Source organism: Strigops habroptila, chromosome 8 (genome assembly GCF_004027225.2).
Source record: "Strigops habroptila isolate Jane chromosome 8, bStrHab1.2.pri, whole genome shotgun sequence".
NCBI classification, from domain to species: Eukaryota; Metazoa; Chordata; class Aves; order Psittaciformes; family Psittacidae; genus Strigops; species Strigops habroptila.
Window position 1 is genome coordinate 34,441,635 of NC_044284.2, and position 21,997 is coordinate 34,463,631.

General features: G+C 42.2%; 2 protein-coding genes across 9 annotated transcripts in view; one reads left to right on the forward strand and one right to left on the reverse strand.

The window, feature by feature from the left end:
• MCF2L2 (MCF.2 cell line derived transforming sequence-like 2) overlaps positions 1–21,997 on the reverse strand; it is a 183,876-nt gene that overhangs the window by 72,216 nt on the left and 89,663 nt on the right. The gene's annotated exons all lie outside the window — the stretch shown is intronic.
• Positions 574–21,870, forward strand: B3GNT5 (UDP-GlcNAc:betaGal beta-1,3-N-acetylglucosaminyltransferase 5). Its single transcript, XM_030494563.1, has 2 exons — positions 574–667; positions 17,399–21,870. The coding sequence occupies exon 2, from the start codon at positions 17,726–17,728 to the stop codon at positions 18,860–18,862; it is 1,137 nt and encodes a 378-aa protein (XP_030350423.1). The 5' UTR covers positions 574–667; positions 17,399–17,725; the 3' UTR covers positions 18,863–21,870.

A 21,997-nucleotide genomic window follows, 5' to 3' on the forward strand; every position in this document is an offset into this window, starting at 1 on the left:
TTTCTTCCTCTGAAGATTTCCACTAAAAAAGTGAAGTAAGTTTCACTGTGACCTACAAACTAAGTGCCCAATAATGTTATTTAGCCAACAGTGTTACTATTTTATTTTAGATGTTATTTAGCACCTCAGAGATTTAGAGCAGCAATTAGCTAAGCTTTTATCGTGCCCCCCAGACATTTTTAAATACGTAAGGATTTCTGAAGTGCTAAGAAACATTGCTTTTAGTACTTTTGAGTGTCGTTGCAAGACAGTTACCCCACCCAGCACACTGGAATCTCACTCTGACCACCTCCTCGGGAGAGAGAAGCGTGAAAAAGAAGATTGCATCAATCGGGCACACCAGGAGTGCGGATAATCCCGAAGGCACCCAGTGCCGCAGGCGGCAGGGTGGTTACAGACAGCGGGACACCTGTGGAGACCTGGGGATCCGGGGCTGAGCCGGGGACGGAAGGGAAGGAGGGGAGGAGGGCAGGAGAAAAAGGAGGAGAAGGAGGAGGAGGAAAGAAGGGAGGAGGAGCCGATTGGCTGCCAGGGCCCAGGGAACTCATATGCTGCGAGCCGGCCCCAGGCGCGGGCCGGGCGGCCGGGCTGGGGCGGTTTCTCGTCCGTAAGGAAGTAAGCAAAAAAAGCAAGCAGAGGAGAAGCAGCTCGCTGCCTGGTTTTCTTGGTGAGATGCGTGAATCTGTGCTGGGTGTCGTCCCGTTCCCCCGTGCTTTTAAAGTTTGTTCGCTTGCAGAGAGCAGCCGGGTTGTTCGTTCCTCAGCTATATGTAAAGTGAGCAGCTGGGTAATTTAAACTTAACGAAAATACTGGTTTTCTAAATGCTTTTTTTCTCTTCTCTGTTTGGCTTCAGGGGTTGTAAGGGCTGGTCTGTTCATAGAGGAGGGTGTCTCACTTATCCGCGTTTCTGGAACTGCGGTTCCATGCTTTGAACAAACAAGTTTTCCGGCTGCTTTGTTTAAAAGGTTTCTGCTGCAGACAGCATCCATTAACTCCGTGCGCGATTGCATTGCGCCTGCCTTAAAGAAGGGGTTTGTCGGGGCGTGGGATTTCAAATTTCTGTGATAACCGAGACCCAAACTTCAGTGCAGTTTTAATGTCGGGTTTGCGTAACCTTCTAGCAGATTCCCCCCAAAGCTATGATCATTGTCTGGCAGTCGATTTTATTATTAAAAAAATATACTAGAAAAAGGGAAGGGTGGGGCAGCAGAAAAACCTTCAGAAGCTTTTTTGTGGCCTTTCAGGGTCTTTCTCGTCCCCTGAGCCGTGGAGGGAAAACTCGCGGCCACCCGAGCATTGCGCTGAAACAGCCCATTCAGAGCAGTGCTGTTTCCTCCCGCCTCTTATTTAACCTCCCTCCCGGGTTCCTATTTAGTGCCTCCCCCCCCCCGAAAAGTGGGGTTTCTTTTGGCTTTGTGGGTTTTTTCTTTTTTTTTTTTTTCTTCTTCTTTCTCTTCCTCAACTGTTCCCACACAAGAAACTCGCAAATCCGGCCGGGAGTTTCTTCTCCGCTCAGCCCTGGGTTGCAACATGGGGACGCACCCCCGAAAGCGCTGGGGCAACCCTCCCGCCCTGGCCTCGTTAGCTGCCTAATTACCGCCGGGAGTTTCTCTCCGCGGTGGAAGCGGGCACAGAGGCCGCTGGCCGTCCCGCGGGAGCAGCCCTCTCCCAGTCTTTCGGGGACTCCGTAGGAAAAACTGGCTTGGAAAAACGCATTACGCGAAAGGGGGAGATGCTGAAAGCTTTCAAACCGCGCTAAGCAAAGCTAAAAACGGCTTCTTTTGTCTGTGCTCTTGGCCCGGCTGCGGAGTTTCAGACTGTCGGGTGGCGGCGGGGCGCGGCGGGAGGTGAGCGAGGGGCCGGGCCCCGCTTTGTGCCCCCGCCTGGCTGGAAGCTGGTCCCTCTCCCCGTCCATCTCTGCTCCCTTACCCCCTCCCAGGCTGCTCCTGGGCTCGGCGGGTGCTCCGGGGGATGCGGACGGATAAGGCGGAGTGGTGGGAAGGCTAACGGTGGGTTTGGGCCTATTTCGGAACTGGCGGGGGGCGGGACATGGACACACCGGACCTCCAGCCCCACCAGCGCGAGCTTCCGAGTATTTTCGAGCGGAAACCAGGACTCCTGGGTTTCAGAGGTTTTGGGGAGAGCTTGGGGCGCTTTGGGCGGGGGGCGGCGGGGGCGCGGCGGGAGTTCTGGCAGGGAGGCGGGGCGGCGGGACCCCGAGGGAAAGGGGAGAATCGCATTGGCTCACCCCGCTGTGGGGACCACAGGAAACTCTTGAAAGAACCCGGGGAGAAGCAGCTTTAACTGCTTCTGAGCAAGATCTTGGAGTGTGTAGAGATGGAAGACTAACTTTACTCCAATGTAAGCAACTCAAGTACAAGGCAATGACCAAAAAAACCGCCTGTCATTCTATTCCAGCTATGTAAAGCACTGGAGTGCTTTACAGTACGTGCTGCGTTCTTGTGCTGCAGCATCCTCGCCTAGTGATTGCCGAGGCTTACGCCTGAGGATCTCTTAGCAGTAGTGTTGAAACTACTAGTGGAACTGTCGAAATCTATTTTGTATGATGCAGTCTTGTTCTTGCTTTTCTGCCCCAAAAAGGGAAGGGAAAAGGGTGGGGTTAAGCAAAGGGATAGATTATTTTAGAGAAGGGAAAACAGTTGTAATCTAAGAGAGGATAAATGCCAGCTTTTCCTTGTTGAGCAGGGCAGGAGACGTTAAGTGACTGTTGGTAACAACAGCCATGGAATATTCTAGTAGTGTTCCAGAAGGCTGGACACAGAGCTGGGTGTTGCTCTGGTATTATGGGAGTTCCTGGTTATTCTGCACAGAACTAGTTTCATAGAAGCCCAATATCCATTATGTAGAGAAATACAGTATCTTGGTAAAAACATGGAGTTTTTCACTGGTAAGGTTTTGTTTTTCTCTGCTTAGAAGTGTACTAGCAGTCTCTGCTTACTAGTACTTTTTCATTGAGTGAATCAAAACCGTATCACTTTCTGCTTCCTCTAAGATTCTAAATTATTGAGAAGCAAACAAATTGCTCGTGCTGCCCAAAGCAGCAGCGACAGTCTCTCTGACATCTGGCCGAACTGGAGTAGTGAGTACTGAAGCAGAGAATTGTAATCACCTACTGATTAGGAGAAGCATGTGGAAAACCCTGCAAGACATCGCTTAGCATTTGAAATGCCAGTGGCTTGTGTTTGGTGTTATTTTGCATCTACAGTGTATCTACAGTGTTACAGCATCTAGGATGTACCAAGTGTTGCCTCATCTCCCATGGTTATCAGTCTGCGCCTGTGGAATTATCTAGGTAATCCTTTAACTTGAAGATGTCACTTGCTGAAAGTACAGAAGTACTGAGAGGTTTTTGTTGTTGGGGAAGCTGCTGTTACTGCAGTAGGGCTGCTGTGCCTTGCAACTGGCAAGAAAGTGCTGGAGAGAACCAGAAAGTGATGGATTAGCATGGCACTACCAGCTCTTCCTTCCATACAGTGCTTGCAGAGTTTAGTGAAGTACCTTCCTCAGCTTTCTAGCATATGCATATCTCGAGTGAGGCTATCTGATTATTCAGCAGACCTCAGAAATAACTAACCTTTCAATGCCAGTGGAAAGCAGCTTGGTCCACCTCTGACAGGTTGGCTAGAAGTGATCCAGTAGTTTCTGCTGGTACAGGAGACACTGTATTTGGAATCTCTGCAACATTCAGGAAATTGTGGTCTTCACCCTGAACTGAATCTGTGCATTCCTGAGTCTTCAAAGACTGCACTAATAGTCATTGACACTTGAGAGGCTTCCTCTCTTTCACAAGATTTGCCCTTGGCACTGAGGGGAGAAATGCTATAGAAGGATCTTTGAAAGATGATACTTGACTTATATTCTGTAGTTAATGAGGAAACCACCAAAATTATGGAAATAGGATGACGAAAGACCTCTTTTGCTTTGGAATTGCAACCTTTTAGAATGAACCTGTACCAGCCCTGAAGTTTACTTGTTGCTTGGGTGGCTGCATAGTCTGATCTTAAACTTAGATGGAATTGTGGCTTGAGGATGCTGCTGCTACATGCCCAAATAACTCAGGAAATCTAGCAGATCCCACGACTGCTTAAACAACCTGTGAATAGATGACCTCAAAACGGAACATTGTTGTAAAGTGAAGGACTGTTGAAGAGGGACATATGTTTACACACTGCTAAGACCACAGACTGTAGGAGTTCCCGCCTTGTAGTGTAGAACAAGTTTGCCTGCTGTAAACCAATTTCATGTGGTCAAGCTGGACTGGTACCATCTCTAGATTGCTGGATGTAGTCTCAAACTTGAATAAAATGTTTGGTCACTCAAAGCTCCCAGGAATGCTGCCGTGCTCTGAAGATACACTGTTACCTCTCAGGTGAAGCAGCTCAACCTCAGGTGCAGCAACTTTGAAATAAAGAACCCCTTTTGTCAACACAGGCCACATTGTTGGAAGTGCTTGGGGACATAACGGCAAAGGAAGGGATTTTAGCTGGTCCTTCGCATTTATAGCTGAGGAAAATTGCTTTGAATTGAACTTCCAGGTGGCCCAGTAAGTCACTTTCTGCTCATGTATCTTTTCCTGATATATTCTGAAACTTCTGTTTCTTCCAGTTTCACTTCTGCTGAGGCCTGAAGAGGCTTGTGCTGATTGACTTAAACTGGCCTTTTTTCTTATGGCAGGAAACTTACAGCTTTTCTTCTTTAAACTGCTACTCAACATACACCACTGCAGCCCCTTCCCCAGCCCTCGAGTAATTGTGGTTTTTCATGGAATGTACCTATGTTTTTCTATGGAAAAAGAAACAGAGGTGGATAGATTTTTTTTCTACTTGGTTAAGTAAAGAAAGATTAGTCTTTCACTTTGTGCTATATACTGGGGTGTGTAATCTCTGTGTTTTACTGGCAAGACTAGACAAAGTGCTTTTGGAACTCTTCCTTGTAACCTTCCTGACTTCCTAATAAAATATTTGTTCACTATATATATTAGTAGGAAACCCTTTTAGTGGGTAATGGGATGGCAAAGGAGTATCATGCTTTAGACTGTTTTCTAAGGTTCTGGCTGTTTTGTCCAGAAGACCTGAGCAAAGTCCTGCGGTAAGTACAAGTACTGACTTTCTATTGCATTGTTCTCAAAGCTCAACTTTCTAGAATGATCCAGCTTCTTTCATGGATGCTTTTGTTCTTCCTCCTGCCTTAAATCATTCCTGTCTTGTAAGTTCTGCTCCCATCTTTGTAGCTGGCTTCTAGAGTCCATGGATGGGTGTTTTGTGGTCTGTATCCCAATGAATTCTGTTTGTAGTTTCTCTTTAACTCTGTTTCACTAAACTGTCCTCACAGCAGTTCTCAGTCTGGTGCTGTGTGTATGCTAGTGCTGTATGTAGTTCAGATTTTGGCCTTATGTTAATCTTGCATAGAAGTGTGTGCATATATACACAAGAGACATGTATTTTTATATATATCGAAATACTATTTTTACTGGCTCTTCACATTTTAATGTGATCTACTATCCATTTCTCCCAAGTAGAGACAAGTACTTCTGGTTAAATGCCATTGCACAAGCTCCTTCACAATTTACAAAGACTGTAGTCTTAGAGAAATCTTACTGCTTATTAAATGTGTTGGGAGTGTTTTGCAGCTCCTTTGACTTTTCTTACCTGATTTGAATCTTGAAGCTAGGCCTGAGGAATTGCTTGTTTAGTCCTCTGTTCTGTGGTTTGTTACAGCCGGTGACTTGTTAGCAGCTCTCAGGACACTTCAACTGTGGTAAGCTAGAAACTGCAGGATGCGGTTCCTCGCTGCTGTCGCTTACTGTACTGTCATGTTTTTCTTAAGTGCATGTAGGGGGTGTTGGTTTGGTTCTTTGCTTTTCTGTCAATGAGCCATGTTTTCATAACAGTGAAAAGCAGATGAGTGCCTCCTGTTCAATCCCTGGCCTTGCTGCATTGCAGAAAAGGCTGTATAAAAGGCTAAAATTCTCCTTAGTTTCCACAGAAGTAGGAGAGGATTAAGGGAATTCATCCCACCCAGTTTGCAGACAGGCTTAAACAAAGCCTTGTACCGCTATTATTCTAGCCAATCTGCAGTGCCTTTGTATATGTTGAGGTGGTTCTCGATCCACTTTATCATAAAAAACAGATGTTCGTCTTCCTGTCTTGCTTGAAACAAATGTGGACACCCTCAACATGAATACAGGAGGAGCCTTCTGTGTTGAATCTGTTCTTAAATTTACAAAGAACCAACAGCTCTTTATGTGAAATATCTGACTGTCTTAAACTTTTTAAAATGTGAAAACTACGTTAAAGCCTTAAAATTTATGTAGTGGTATAAAATAATTGAACTAGACCTTAGCTTAACACTTCACTACTGAACTAAAGGAAAAGGTTAGCTAGCCATATGAATCCAGATCTCATGGAAGTGCTGCAAGGTGGTGGCTTCTGTCAGCAGCTGTTGCAAATGCAGAGAACATTCTACTCTTAGCCCTTTTTGGTTGCCAGCTCTTCCAGTACACTTGGCTTTAGCAAAGTTTCCCTTGTTGATTTCTTTAAGAAATCAAAGAACTGACAGTCGCTCCCCAGGAAGTGGTATCTTTGATAGAGCCAGATTGGAGAGCATGAACCAAACAGTTTTGGATGGTAACTATTTGACAGAAGTTTGATTTTACTCAAGCTACCTGTACATCCTAACATAATGCTTCTAGCATGTTTATTCAGTTTCAACTTAAAACTATTTGGGGCTTTCCCATGCCAGTAAAGACTCTGTGAATGCTTTAAGAATTGCCGTCTGGAAGTTAGTACTTGGGAGAAATGGACAGTTGTGTTCACTAGTTCTAGATAATGATTTGCCTAAAGCTAGAGTGACTCTTTAATTCAAGGTATGTTTATGTAACTTTAAATTCATTAAAAATGTAAGTTCTTCAACTTCTGTTGGTGTATCGTGAATGACTAGTACTTCATGCTTCTATAGAAAAATAGTGTGTAAATAGTGTGTAAATATATACTTTTACAGTGCATTTGCATCTACTAACGCTGTTTTAAAACAGCATTAGCAAATTAGTGCTGAAGTACCCCAAATGGGAATAAATCTTTTAAGAAAATAACAGAAGTATAAATGCTAAACAAGAAGTGAATACATGGTCAGATAGGATGCTTGCTCGATTCAAATAGATGAATTTCCTATTAATAAAAGAGGACAACCCACCAGATGAGATTATCCAAGAAGCAGACGGGGTCGTTAATAACTCTTCTTTTCCATCAGCACCGAGTAGAATACAACATTTCTCTCTTTCAGCTTAAGAGCTGCTGGCAGCTATGCGCAGCAGTGAACAAGAGGGGGTGAGAATGAACAAGGCACGATTCTGTTAAGGGCCGAGGGAAAAGGGAACAGGGTGTGCAATGACTATCTGTTCTTAAGTGCTTGTAGATCTGTGGGTGTATGGAAAGATGAAGTGGCTTAAGCAATACTTGCTCTTGATCTCAAGAGGAGGGCTTTAAAGTGTTGTGGCAGTGGCAGCTCTGCTACCTCTGTGGGGGTGATGAGGCATTAGGGGGTCGTCTTAAAGAGATTCGCTTGCTCATAATTTTTTCCTCATCAGAAAGGTTACCTTTTAAATTTCACTGTATCTGCAGATGCTTTCTTAGATATTGATAGTATTGTTTTTCTCCGAAGAGCTGCTGCTTTTCTAGGCTGATCCTATAGTTGCTTTAAGAGGACTGTCTTAAATTTCTAGGAGGCCTTTGTGTGTAGGTGTGTGATCTGCTAAGGTACATCTCTGTACATGGTAAATTCAGTCTAGTATTAGACCTTGTGCTTGCTTAGAGTGTATATATGGTGGGGAAAGCATGGCCTTGAAACTGAAGACCTGGATGCTTCTCTGACGCAGAGAAAATTTGTCTGTACTGTCTAGTGTCCCTATGCACAGGATTGGGACCTGATTTGCTCCTTAATTTCTATGATGTATATAAAGAACTGAAAAACAGGCTGTGTTCCTGCCTTCATAACTTGGGTCACCTTAGTGGAAGAGTTTTTAACAAAAGTGATGTTGGCTCTTACTGACCAGGTATCATTAGTATGGGAACCAGAACTAGTGTTTTGCAGCCCAGCTTCTTCCTACTCTTGTGTATGTGGTTTGCAGGTAGACAAGTGAACCTGCATTCTTGTCTCGCAGGGCTACTTGTAGGTTTGGGAGCATAAACTACTGGAGGAAAAAGATTTGAGGGCAGGAAGGGGTGATCCAGGACTTCTGTCATGCTCAGTTTATACAGAGTATAAATGGTGTCTGGATGGTGAGTCTGCATGATACTTGGCTAAGGTTGATGGGCCATGCTTGAGAGAGAGGCAAGTTTATTCAGCTGAGCCAATCTGGGAAGACTAGATGGGATGATACTCTTTGGATTCATAAGTTCACATATCTCTTACCTGTGCTAACTTAAATCTGGAGACAGCTAGTCTAACAACACTAAAAAAAACCTACCAGTTCCTGTAGCCTGTAAGTTAACCAGTATTTGTCTTGACTTTAATTGCAACAGGTTTTATTATCATTGGTCTAACTGAAAGAAGGAAAAAGAACAGAAACCTACTTTCTAATCTACAAATTGAACTTCTCATTAGTCAGTCTTCCTGCCTTAGAGCCCACATGCTAGTGACGCATGTAACATCCGAATTTTAACTGTAGACTCTTGCTGCAATATGGGAGATCTGTCTGGAATTTGATGCTGAATTTCGATCACAGGCTAGAGTACTGTCTGAGGAAGAGGGTTAGACTGAAGAGCAGATGAGGGAATATTTACTCTGGAGTGAAAAACTTAAAACATGGAACTAGGATAGCAAAGTCTAGCATGGTTTAGAAAGGGCCACAGTACAACAGTGTTAGTCTTCTGTTTAAACGAACCTTTCATACACTTTCTAACTCACTGGTTTGTTGTTTTGGGGTTTTTTTGGGTGGTTTTTTGGTTTGTGGGTTTTTTTGTTTTGTTTTGTTTTTTTGGGTTTTTTTTTTTGTTTTTTGGGTTTTTTTTTTTTTTGTTTGTTTTGAAAGTATTCTAACTAAGCAAAACAAAAGTTTCAAAGTCAGGCTCCATAGAAAGGCAGCTTAAACTAGTCTTGCAGTTGGTGTGTCAGTCTTAAATTTGACTTCCTCTCTGAGTTTGGCAGTTAGCATGGAAAAAGTCTGCCTCAGATAGTTGTTCAGCTTGATCTTCAGGTATGGCCTGTAGACTGGAACAGAAATCACCTTAGGTTTGTGGGGAAAATAGGCAGGACATAACATCTCTAGATCTAGCTGCAAATAAATATTTGAATGGGCTTACTTAAAACAGGCAGCTGCAAGAATTACTGATTAGGTGGGGCTGTGATGTAGCTCTTCAATGTTAACATGCTATGAAACAGGGATTCAATGTTAACATGTAACTAGAGAATTCGCATTTTCTTGTCTGCCAGTGTTGAGCTTTGGAGTGGATCCTTAACTGCTTGGTATTTCACAATTGCTTTCTCTAGTATGGGGAAAAGCATTTTCTTCAACCTTCAGTTTCGGTCAATCTTCAGCTCAAAGCTGCCTTGTGTAATGGGTTGTCCTTCTTGCATGGTTGTTGGGAATACACTTTTGTAGAGAGGTGAATACACTAGTGTGGGAGAGAAAGCAGTAGCAAGCTAGCCCTTTTTGTAATGCCTTTTGTGGTCCTTACCCACTTTTGCAGGCAAGGTGTATTTACAATATTCTGAGATTAGGTGATATATAGTCACCAGGAAATTTTTTGTACCACTTGTAGAGAAGCTTCCAGATAAGGTTCCAAATATGAACAGAAATTATCTACTATGAAATTGGGGGGTGGGAGGCTTTCTGGATGCTATAAAACGTGCTGACTGAAGTCTCACTCAGAAGCAGAAAGACTAGTGCTGTGCAACTGGTTTTGATGCTTATGCTCTGCCATCCACACCTGACAGGGTAACATTAACAGCTGCAGCTAATGTGCTCTGCCTCTTTGCCACATACTTTTGCCTTAGTACATGGGAGTTGAAAGGGACATGTACCAATCTGACATATCTTTAAATACTGGCACTGTAAAAGTGAACTTACATAAATGCAGGCTGCTGTTCAGCATAGCCTTAGAGTTCATCACTGGCATCTGCTGAAACAAATGCAATGGGTTGTACAATTGGTACCATTACAGCCTTTGTAGCTGTGTTTTAGAGCTCTGACTTGTCTGCATAGAAGTTAAGAACGTGGTCACTCCTCAGAAAATGGGAGCATGCCGCCTCAATCATGTCACTGCCAGACTCTGAAGCTTTGGAATATTATCATTGCTGTCAGTATAAAGAATTGTCTCTTTTCACCCAATCTGCTGAACACAAAGCAAAGAATTTCATGTTGGTGCTTGTGCATTTTGTGCAAAATCCCTTGAACTAAATGACTCATATTTTGGAGGGTTTCATTCTTGAAAATGCAGTCCTCCCTTCTAGCTTGTATGGGGAAGAGTCCACAGTGGATATACTAGGTCAAAGCAACAGAAAATTGTAGTCTAAATATAGATAGATGGGTGCTTCAAAGATGTGGTCCTGTTCCTCTCCTGCTACCTGCACAGTGGTTGTTTCAAGGAACTAATCCTGATGAAAGCAATATAAGAAGGTAAGTCTGGCCATTCTGGCAGATGACTCCAGTTAGATTTCCTTATAGCAGCTGTGAAGCTTACTGCTCATTTTAGAGTGATTTCTTAAGTTTCCCCTCTTCCTTTCCACCAAGTAATTATAGCAAGTGCAAACCCTCTCTAGAAACTAACATCTCTATTGGCAGTTAGCTGTTTCCTGGCAGAGATTCTGCTTTCAGCTCTGGAGTTGAAGTGCTTCATTCAATTGCCATCTAATGCTCTGCCATTCTTCAAACAAAGAATGCTTCAGAGATTGCCCCAGCACTTGAAAGTGTTTCATATCAATGAGAAGCATCAAGTGGTTACAGCTTTCAATGTCTTATTTTTCTACGCGCTTCTGTAGTTATTCCTGATATAAAGCTCCCAGGGCAGAAGTGCTGTACTTCAATGCCATTTTGGATTTGGTTTTGTTTGGTGGTTGTTTTTGGGTTGGTTTTTTTTTTTTGGTGGTGGTTGTGGTTTTGTTCTGGTTTTTTGTTTTGTGGGGTTTTTTTTTTTGTTTGTTTGGTTGGTTGGTTTTTTTTTTTAATAAGGGGATTGTTCTTAATGGAGCAACATCAGAATCATTTCAGGAGTTCATATTTTGAAAGGTGTGGGGTGTTCACCTTCAGAAAATCAGGTGCTCAATCTAAGAAGTCCTCAACACATGCATGAAAAGCCTCTAAGAATGCTGATTCTACTGTCGCAGGAAACTGTACCCTGTCTGCAAGTTGCTAAAGAACCTGCAATCAAATATGAGAATGCAGAAGATGGGTTAAATGTTCTTGAAACAATTTTGAAAGCTACTGTCAGTCCTCCCTGCGTTAATGTTCCTTATTAATGAAGTATCTGTGATCTGACCCTAAACTTTTCATACATCTTTATAGCACTGGATTGTTTCTTTTTTCTTTATAATCCCATTGTCATTTTGACCATATTTCCCTACAGGATACCTGTCCACATTGGCTTCTATTTCTCACCAGTTTTGCACAGAGCAAGGTGTGACAGTGGAAGTTTTGATGTTACTTGAAATTATTTTCTTTGCAGGCTCTGTGCTTGTGCTTTCTTTCCATCTTGGTGCTTGCAAACTATGAAGGAAGGCTTAGTTGGCTAAGCACCTTTTTTCCCCCTAAAATTACCTTCTGTCAGTATAGCAGGAAATCCTAGAAGTGTTAGGGGTGTAACTTGCTCAGTGTTCTGCTCAGTTTTCTTTTGTGAGACAGCTCATGTATAAGAGGAACCCGAAGATTAGTTTCAAATCAACTTATTATACATTAAGTTCTTCAGACACTGGGGAGTGCAGGAGGAGGACATAGGCAGGGTAGAGATGACAGCATGACTTATGAAGGCATATGTCAGCAATGGGAAAATGGTCAGAAGAGCCTGGGTTACATAATCTTGTACCTAAAGCTATAAGCAGCAATGTCCGTTCAGGCTTTGCTCCCATTCACTTTGGCACGTACTTTCTTACCCTTTAATTAGTCAGTTGGAAGAGAAAATCTTGATAAACATGTAATTTTGTGTTTTGATGGCTTATTTGATGTGCTAACTGGACTATATTTCCTTTGGTCTTTTAGTGTATAAGCAGTACATAAATCAGTACTGCTGGAGATGAAGAGTTCCATTTCATAGGAACTATAACTGTTTAAATTGCTCGGAAACCAAACATTGCAAAAAGAATTTTAAACTCTACTTAAACAAAACACTCAAACATGCCAAAACATGCATTCTTTGAACCCTGTAGCTCCTTTCTAAACAGATTTTGAAAGCTTCAGGAAAATCCAACCTGCTCTTTTCAGGATTGCTTCTTTGTTACACTAGGCTTGACAGATCTGTCTTAATTTAAATCCAGGTAGGGCTAATCTTCATCTCTGCAGCTTTAACTGAAGTGTGTCTGCTTCTCTGTCACCTTTGCGGGCACATTCCATTAATGCTGTAGAAGTGGTATTGCAGCTTAGGTTCATGTGACATCTGAAGTCTTGCAGCAGGATAGAGCATCTCTGCAATGTGCATTCTAACCTGGACATCCGACTCCACTATCAAACAAGCTGGAGTAGCTCACGTGACAGGAATATCCTGACTTTAGCCCAAAAGTCTGTCCTAAGGCTTCAGATTTTCTGTAGTAATACACAGCCTGTTAGCCTTAGAACTGAAAAGGCTGAAAGCTTTAGAAACAATGTGTATTACATCTGATTCTGCAAAGGAAATCCTTGAGTCCTGTTGTGTGCTTAGGTTAGGCTCTAGATACAGCCTGACCTGAATCAACCAAGTATCAATTCTGATACTTCCTTCAGGGTTTCAGCAAGCTGCTTTTGAGTGGAAGAGGTTGGGATGAGCTGTTGATTGGCTTGTTGAGCAACCATATAAGGTCCAGAGCTACTGCAAGCTGTAGAAGGTCAATGTGGTGAGGATGAGAGGGCAGGGTTGGGGAAAGAACGAGTCCCAGACTGACAGCAGTAAGCTTTTGATTGAGCTCAACCATCACATGGAATTGCACCCTTAAACTAAGTGGTTGTTTGGCACAGCCAACAAGACATGGATACAGGAGATCAGCAGGTCTTTAGATGACTGACGTTTGAAATTAGGCAATATTTGAGGTGTTTCTTCTTGTATATCTTCCGAGCTTTCTTTATCTAAGAGTTGTTGATATGAAAGGGATGGCTGCTACAAGGTGATAGTATAAACTGGTTCTATTTAGAATAGTGTTTCCTGGAATATCCTACACTGCCTGGGAAAGCCGCTTGTGATCTAAACTTACCTTCTGTCTGAGGCAGAAGGAATGAAAAATAACTATATGTATAACTATATATATCTCAAATCTATTACAGATTAATTGAAGCCCAGCCTGTGTATTGTACCACACGAGAAAATTTGGAGCTGAGAGTTATGGTGTGTTCTCTCTGGGCAGTCTTAGTTGGTCTCTGTCAGGTTTAGGTTTTATCAGAGCGGTGGTAGTTGGAAAAAAATCTCCATGTTGGAGGGTCTTTTGTAATAATGTTGTCTCTTCAGGGTTCTTCCCACGAGGGTCTGTCTCTGGTTTTTCATGTTTGAAGTGTCTCTAAGTTTCTTTAGGGTCTCTATTGTCTGTCTCTCTTCAGTGGACTTTCCAAAACTGTTCTACTTCTACCCTAAAATTAACTTAAAACTGGCTTCTTTTCAAATGTTGACTGCTGTGGACATTTAAAGTAGCTCCCTGAAAGATCTGCTTTTCTGCAGTGGTCACTCTACAAACTCTCTAGTTTGCATAACAAACTGTGCTAGCTTCACTTTCATCCTAAAATATATGCTGAATGCAAAGAACGGAATTGTAAACATTTGCTACATTAAAATGAAAGTAATGTTTGTGGAAATACCAGAAGGTTAAATAACAAACTCCTTTAGGGAACAGGAGGATTGCTGCAAGGTGAAGAAAAGCTTGTAGTACTTGCAGCTGGGGAAAGACTTCATGCAGTTGTGAATTTTAAATCTACTGGCAAGGAAGGCAGCTATAGAAACTGTGTATGGGTACTTGGTTCTCCCAGTCTCTCTCCAATCTCAGAGTGGATCTAAAAGCTTCCAAGCCATAAGTAAGAAAATGCATGCTAAGAGGCAAAACACCTTAATTACGGTCAGAAAAATGACCATCAAGCATGTTTTTCTCTGTTCCACCGTGCTTTCTCTTGCTAGGAGAACATATTGATGTGCTTGATGGTGTGGTTGGGTTTTTTTTCTTCCTTAGAATTATGAGAATCAGTTGGCAATGAATAGCTCCTGTGGTGACTCGATCTGTTCCCCTGTTAAGGGAAGGGGCATGACTAAGCCCAAAGGATGTGTGTTGCAAATGGGCTATAAAAAATTCTGAAAACAAAAGAGACTTTTTATGCATTGACACCTTCAATGCCAGTCTTCAGGCTTTTTTTGAGGGAGATAAGTAGGTAGGGATAGGCCGCCTTAAATTTCATCAGTATTGCTCACCTATATAAATATTATAAAATAGCAATTTAAAGTTTTAACTGAGAGGTATGTTTCTGAAGAGGATTCTGAACTTCTCTCCACTAAAGACTGATCTAATTCCCCTGAACTAGAGTAAGGAAATGACAGACCAGAGTTTTCCAGCCTTCAGTCAGTTGACTTTATGGCTTGCTTTTTCTTCAAGGAAAAGCTTAAGCTTTCTCCTCAGCATCCCTGACTTCCAGGAGTTGGAGTGCTAGGGAGCAGAAAACTTGCTCTGTGTGTATCTCTTGTCCCCTGCTATCTGCTCCATAATTAAAGCTGTTTCTGTGGTCACTTGTGTTTTGTAGTGGGTTTCTGATGGTTTGGTTGTTGGTGGGGTGGTTGTTTTTTTTTGTTGTTTGGGGTAGTGTGGTTTGTTTTGGGGTTTTTTTTTTGTTTCTTTTGTTTTTGTGGGTGGATGGTTTTGGTTGTGGTTTTTTTTTTTTTTTTTTTTTTTTTTGGTTGTTTTTTTGGGGTGGTTTTTTTTGGGTGTGTGCTTCCCCTCCTTTCTCCTCATCCCCCCCGGAGGGTTTTATAATTTTATAATAATAAAAGCCCCCCCCCCGGGGGGCTTTTATTCTTGCCTAGTGGCAATAACTGTCATGTAGGCTAGTTTCACTGCTAGTCTTCAGTGACCTCTGTCACTTTGTGGTGTTGACTGCTGTTGTATTTTACCAGAACGCATGGGCAATTGCAGGCTGTTGCCAAAACACATTAGCCAAGTGTAATCTAAAATAGTTCTTTGGTGTGTATTCCTGTGTTTACCAAGGTAAACTTTGCTTCAAGTGGTTAAATAGATTTGCCTCCTGCTCCCTTTACTTTTAGAAAAGTCAGACAGCTGCTTTTAAGCTATCATGAAGGTTGAGCTTTTTTTTAGACTTCGTAAACATATCTGGGGGAGATGATGCTGCAGCATTTGTGCTAACTGGCCAACTTCATGCAGAGTACAGATGTCTGGAAATGAGCACACATAAGTTGGAGGGGGAAACCAGAACTTAACCTCACTCTCAGGAAGTAGTGGGTATCTTCAGACCCACTCCTCCAAAAGGAGCTATCAAATCTCTGAATTTCTGAAACACTGCAGCTTGTCTGCATCTCATCTGCAACAAGAGTAAGCTTTGCAGTAGCATTCTGTTGAAAAGTTGCTGAGTTGATAATTCTGGGGTGCATTGTTTAACTTCTTGTTTTCAAAATAAAAAGGGTTTAAACTGATACTATAAAAAGCGCTGACTTTTATTCACCAAACTGCCCATACAGCTTTTCTGTTGTGCATTATAATCTGCAAGCCTCAACTGCACCAATGCATGGTTTCCATTTTGAGGAGGCAGTCCTCTCCCTGTGGTAGATAACTACACCACAAAATTGCTCTAAGTTTTCTTATCTCTGTATAGTCTGTTGCATTCTCATCATGCTATGTAGTTGCAAGACCTCAAATGGGTAAAACGATCTCAAAATGTGTTGCCTGTGACTTCAAATGTAATAATGGTAGCTTTTGTTCTCTTGCTTTGGTGTTTTTGTCCTAGAGGTGGTTAGCTTGTGGGGTGCCTTTCTTTTTATGCTGCTAGTCTGACATTTCTTGCCTGACAGGAAGCCTGCTCTATGGTTAGGGTTTTACAGGATGAGCAAGTAGCTGCTACTTCAGGCTGTTCCTGTTTATTATATAGGAGAGACAACTCTAGCTACAAGAACTGAATTTTACAAAATGTTGGGTGAGAAGGCTGGATTTGGGTGGCTTTTTGTGCTTTGGATACTTCACTAAGAACTAATTGGTAGTAGAGATGGTAGTACTGCAGTGTGAACTGTCTGGTCTTAATAAGTGTATCTGTGACAGAGGGGTGCCTACCTGAAGAGTCCATCTGGTACATCTTACTGCATAACTGACCTCTTCGCTATAGCTCGGGTTACAAACAATCTCTGACTGCACCATCGGCTAAGAGGTAGAGGTCCTAAACTGATAGATGTGATGTGTGGCAGCAGGTGCCAGTGGGGCACGATTGTACTAGCAGCACTTTTCAGCCAACCTCAGGCTGGCCGTGGAAGTCGCACGGCTGCTTCCCTTCCACAAGCCTGCCCGTGGGGTCGAGGCAGGGGAGCAGTGCCGCCCTGGGGCCTCGGGTGCTACCACGGCCGGGGCAGGGAGCACTGCTACCGGCGAGGAGGCGACGTGCACAGCTGGCGCCTTCCCTCAGGGCGGAGCCAGCTGCCCCGTGAGGAGCTGGGGGCGGGGCTTGGCTGAGGCACGGGCGGCCCCGCCCAACCTGCAGCCAGGCCGGGGCGAGGGCTGCCCGGCTCGGCTCCCGTCTCCTCGGGCCCGGGCCCTTCTCGTGGGGTGGGCGGTAGCGGTGTGGGAAGTGAGGCCCTCTGGGGGCTCCGGCCAGTGTGGGGCCCAGTGCTCCCACATCTCTGTGTGGGTCTTGCTGCCTAATAGGCCGCCCAAAGACGACTTGTAAACTCGGTCATTTGTAGGGTGTGTCTTCCTTCCGAGCTTAGAGGAATTTAAACAAACTGTTGTCATCCGTTGGTTAGTGGCAGTGGGTTTTTCTGAGAATGAGCTCCTTGTGTAGAACTGGAGCCTCTGTGTCAGGTTCTCCTTCACCAGCCTGCTGCAAGCTTGCTCTGGGCCACTGACAACTTCTAACTTGCTGCCAGGCTTATTTGGAGGGGTGGGTGGGATGTAGGTGGGTAGTGATGGGGAGTGCCTGAGTAGTCAGCTCAGTTCCATGACCAAACCTAAAACCTGATGTGTTAATAACAGCTCACTAAAACTTTTCTCATCTCCCACCTCCTTACAGTTGGTAGGTATTCATCTTCATGGAGGGAAACATGTGAGAAGATCGGATTAGAACTGTAGTGTTCACTTCAAGATGCCCCAAAGGGAAAATACTCATCTGAAAGTCTCATCTTTCAAAACGGTCTGTATTCTTTCAGTCAAAGTAAAACATTTTTGGAGAAAGAAGACTTGCGAACAAAGCTGGCTTTGCAAGGATGCCGAATGAAAGACAATATGCCTTACAATGGACTTATCTTAAAGCGGTGACACTGTGCTCTTAAACTAAAACCCAAGCACTGTGAAAACACTGATCCTGAACAAGAATAAGGATTATAGAAACGGCATCAGAATGTTTGTTAGTCCCAGAAGAGTCAGAAAATGCCATTTTTTGCAGATATTTGCCACTTGCTTCATACTGTGTCTCATGATTTTTTGGGGACCATTTGATAATCACATTGTGAGCCATATGAAGTCCTATTCATACAGATACCTCATAAACAGCTACCATTTTGTGAATGACAGCCTGTCTATCAACAGGGATAACTTGGACAGAGTGTCAAGCTACCAGTACTTGATCAACCACAGAGGGAAATGTCAGCAGCAGGATGTTCTTCTCCTATTGTTTGTGAAGACTTCTCCTGAAAACCGTCATCGGAGAGATGCAATTAGACAAACTTGGGGAAATGAGAAGTATGTTCGTTCTAAACTTAATGCCACCATTAAAACTCTCTTTGCTTTAGGACGACCAACAGATCACCCGCTGCAAACACAGCTGCAAAGAGAACTTCGGTTGGAAGACCAGAAATACAGTGATTTGATTCAGCAAGACTTCTTGGATACTTTTCACAATCTTACTCTTAAATTGCTTTTGCAGTTTAGCTGGGTGAATGCATACTGTCCTCATGCCAGGTTCATTATGTCTGCAGATGATGATATCTTTATCCATATGCCAAATCTTGTTGCTTATCTCCAAAGTCTAGCACAAATGGGTGTTCAAGATCTCTGGATTGGTCGTGTCCATCGCGGATCCCCTCCCGTAAGAGACAAAAGTAGCAAATACTATGTTCCATATGAAATGTACCAGTGGCCCTCTTATCCTGACTACACAGCAGGAGCTGCATATGTAATATCCAATGATGTAGCAGCTAAAGTATATGAGGCTTCATTGACTCTCAATACAAGCCTTTATATAGATGATGTTTTCATGGGTCTCTGTGCCAATAAAATGGGAATTGTACCACAACATCATGTATTTTTTTCTGGGGAAGGAAAGGCTCCGTATCATCCCTGCATTTATAACAAAATGATGACATCTCATGGACACGTATATGATCTTCACCAGCTATGGAAGCAGGCTACAGATCCTAAAGTTAAGAAGTTCTCTTCGGGAGTTTGGGGTAGAATATACTGCAGGATAGTCAATATAATGCTTCTCTGTAAACTATACTATGAGGACACATATCCTTGTTCAGCTGCGTTTGCTTAATACTTGAATATCTGTGTTGAAGATCCACTGAGCCAAAACAGAGCAACAACTTCTTAGCTGTTCATTCAAAAGATAAAGAGGTAAAATTCACATGTGAATGGGGTGGGGAGGGGAGATGGTCCTAAATTCTGTCCAGAAACTTACTGGAATAGCTCTCCTATTGTACTGTAACTTTTTACATTGTAGCCTGGTTTTTTACACTCTTCAAGGGATATAAGTCTGTATTAAATAACTATAATGGACTTGACTGCTAGACTTCGAAATGCATGGTGAAAATGTGTTACTTCGAACTTGTCAGTACGTCTGAAGCTTTTTTTTTTTTTTTTTTTAAGGAAAAAGAGCTATGTGAACTAAGGCAAATGATAAAAGTCTGCTATAACAAAATGGAATAAGCCTTTCAAAACATGAGGAAAGTAGAACTGACTTGATGAATGAGACTTGAAGTAGTTTAAGGCAAAATACTACAAATATTCACCATATCTCAGTGCTTCATAGAAAGTAAGCCTGGATCTGCACAACTGACAGTGAGTGCTAGAAGTAAAGACCTGCTACAGTCTCTTTCTCAAAGCTCCCTAAACTTTTGAAATAAGAAAACAGTAAGTGCCCTCTGAATTGGTTGTTTTAACAAAGGAGCTCCCTTTAGAACTTGAAAGAATAAAAATAAAATATTACTCATGTAGCTGGTTTTGCTAATCTTTCTGCCTTCTGAAAATTGAAGCAGTATATGTAAACAGTCCAATTGTTAATAAGCAAATAAGCTAAATGAGTTTCCTTTTAACAATGTTTCTGCTTTCCAGTATTCATGGTACTAAAACTGAAAAGCAAGCAGAAGTCCCTGACAATGTTACTTATAGCTAATTTAAAACTGTTAAAAACTTTAAAAGGCAAAATGTCATGCTTGTGCTAACAAAGAGAGACTATTTTCTGCACAAATTTTGACTTCACAGTGAAGGGATAAGGAGACGGTGATCCACAGAAACTCAGTACACAAATCAAATCACTAAAATATTTCTCCTAAAGTCTTAAGTACAAGATTGTCTAAAATTTCAGGGTAGTTTGTGTCCACAACCCCCTGTATCTTGAATATATTTCAATGTTAATATCACCTGCAGGAGGAACAGAACACCTGTGTGTTGTAAATCAGGCTACAACTAAGTGATGTTCAAACATCAGCTATTACAAGTTGTACTCTGGTGCCATATAGATACTGCAGAGAACCAAAGTTCTAGCATGTCTGCAGTCTTTTCTTGTATAGCTCACTAATGGTGTTTTCACAGGTATTAACTGTGACTCTCAGGACAGGTATTTTAGTTGCTAATTGCCAAACCTGTGGTAGCTCTCCCTGGAGTAGACACACAGCTCACACAAGGTACAGTCAGATACTGCTTGTGAACTGATTTATTTGATGGGAACAAGTTTTAGTGGGGAACTACTTCTGAATGCTTGATTGAGTCAAGTTTATCAGCAGAGCAATAACAATGCAAAAACTCACAAATTATCAAGCCTCTGTTGGAAGTATACTAATTACAGAAGCAATACGACTTGCTTTTGGTCTAAGACTAGCCTTTTTCTTGTGCCTTAAGTTTCTTGCTGTGTGGACCACTGATCTGTGTCTTCTGACTTTACCGTAGAACAGCTATCCAAGACCTGGCAGCTTTAAGCTGCAAGTAGTAAACTTTGTTTAAATGATCGCTACTGTTCTTGGAGCTGTGCTGCAGGTTTTAATGGTTTGAAAAGCTAATGGTATATGTTAGCATAGCCAGAATCCAGGAGTGAGCTTGCTGACTGTCCTCTAGGCTGCCATTTCAGATGGATGGTAGCTAGCTATTGGAATGAAGTGAAATATGTAACTTTCTGTAATTGGTTTTCCAGAAGGAAAAGAATAAGAATCCTAACTGGACCCAAATGTTGGGTATATAAAGAGCCCACAGATAAATCATCAGTGTTGGAATGATTGAAGAATGTAACAGCTGTACTTCAGAAAGAACAAATCCAGATCCTGTTCTTGCCTAAACAGATAGATTACAGTACTTAAAAAAAAACCCAACCAAAACCCAAACTCAAGAACAACCACCCCAAGACAACCCTAGATGTATATAACCTGTTGGCTTATGGAGAATTAAATCCACATATAGAAAAAGTAGTACTCCGTACTGAAGGAAAGCTGCTTCATCAGATCTCTGACCTGTTGTGAGCCATTTAAATTAAGCTGCACAGCAAAATGCTCTACTAGAAAAAGCCACCCTGTTCACTGCATGGAAAGAGGGTCTTCATATGCAGTATTGCAACCAAAATGTACTATTAAGACTACAGTTTTTTCCAGCATAACTATGTGTTGGGATTTGTTGTTTTCACTCACACAAACAAAGGTAAAGTAAGTTTTAAGTAGCTTAAATTAACTAACATTTAAAACACTGCTTAAATGTTGTTTGCCGTTATCTGAAAGTCCCTTTTGATCATTGAAATACTTTGGTTTACAGCAGGTTTGAATTTTGTTTGAGTTGCTTCTTAAGATTAAAAGAGCCTTGATGTTTGTAGTATGCATTTTCTTTCGCTGCAGTGAAAAGAAGTTGCTTGCTGAATAAAAAAGAAAGCATGAAGGCACTCCTTTTCAAAAAATGGAGATGCTAGAAAACTTCTTATTTTCTGGTTCTAAACTTTGACTTAAGATTTGTACACCTTTACCCGGAACCTTTTTTTAACAGTAGTCTTGGTGCTCCAATGCAGGTCTGTCAGGTTTTACTTCTACAAATAAAACTGTATCAACCTGAATGGTCACTCCTCATTAAGAGTTTGACATTGTTGCACAGCATATTTAATGCTATTTTTTTACCTGTTTGTTTGGTTTGCATCAGTTTCCCTTTGATATTACTAATTTTTATACAAAATATTCAGTATTTATTCTTAAACTTTGCTCTGTACCACAAAAAGACAATTGTTTTGTAAAACTTGTTTTGAATAAACAGACTTATTTCTTTTAAAAAACAAAACAACACAACAAAGGTAAATATCTCGTGTTGCTTTCTTTGTAACTGACAGGCTTACCTCTGATGTGTTTAAATGCTATTCTGAGATCCCTCTTGTTAGAGGATTTCAAACTGCTTTCCCTACCCATTGCCCTGCTTTCTTTCTATT

Bases quoted from the DNA above. Each gene is read 5' to 3' on its own strand.
- B3GNT5 (XM_030494563.1), top strand. From the start codon at position 17,726: ATGTTTGTTAGTCCCAGAAGAGTCAGAAAATGCCATTTTTTGCAGATA.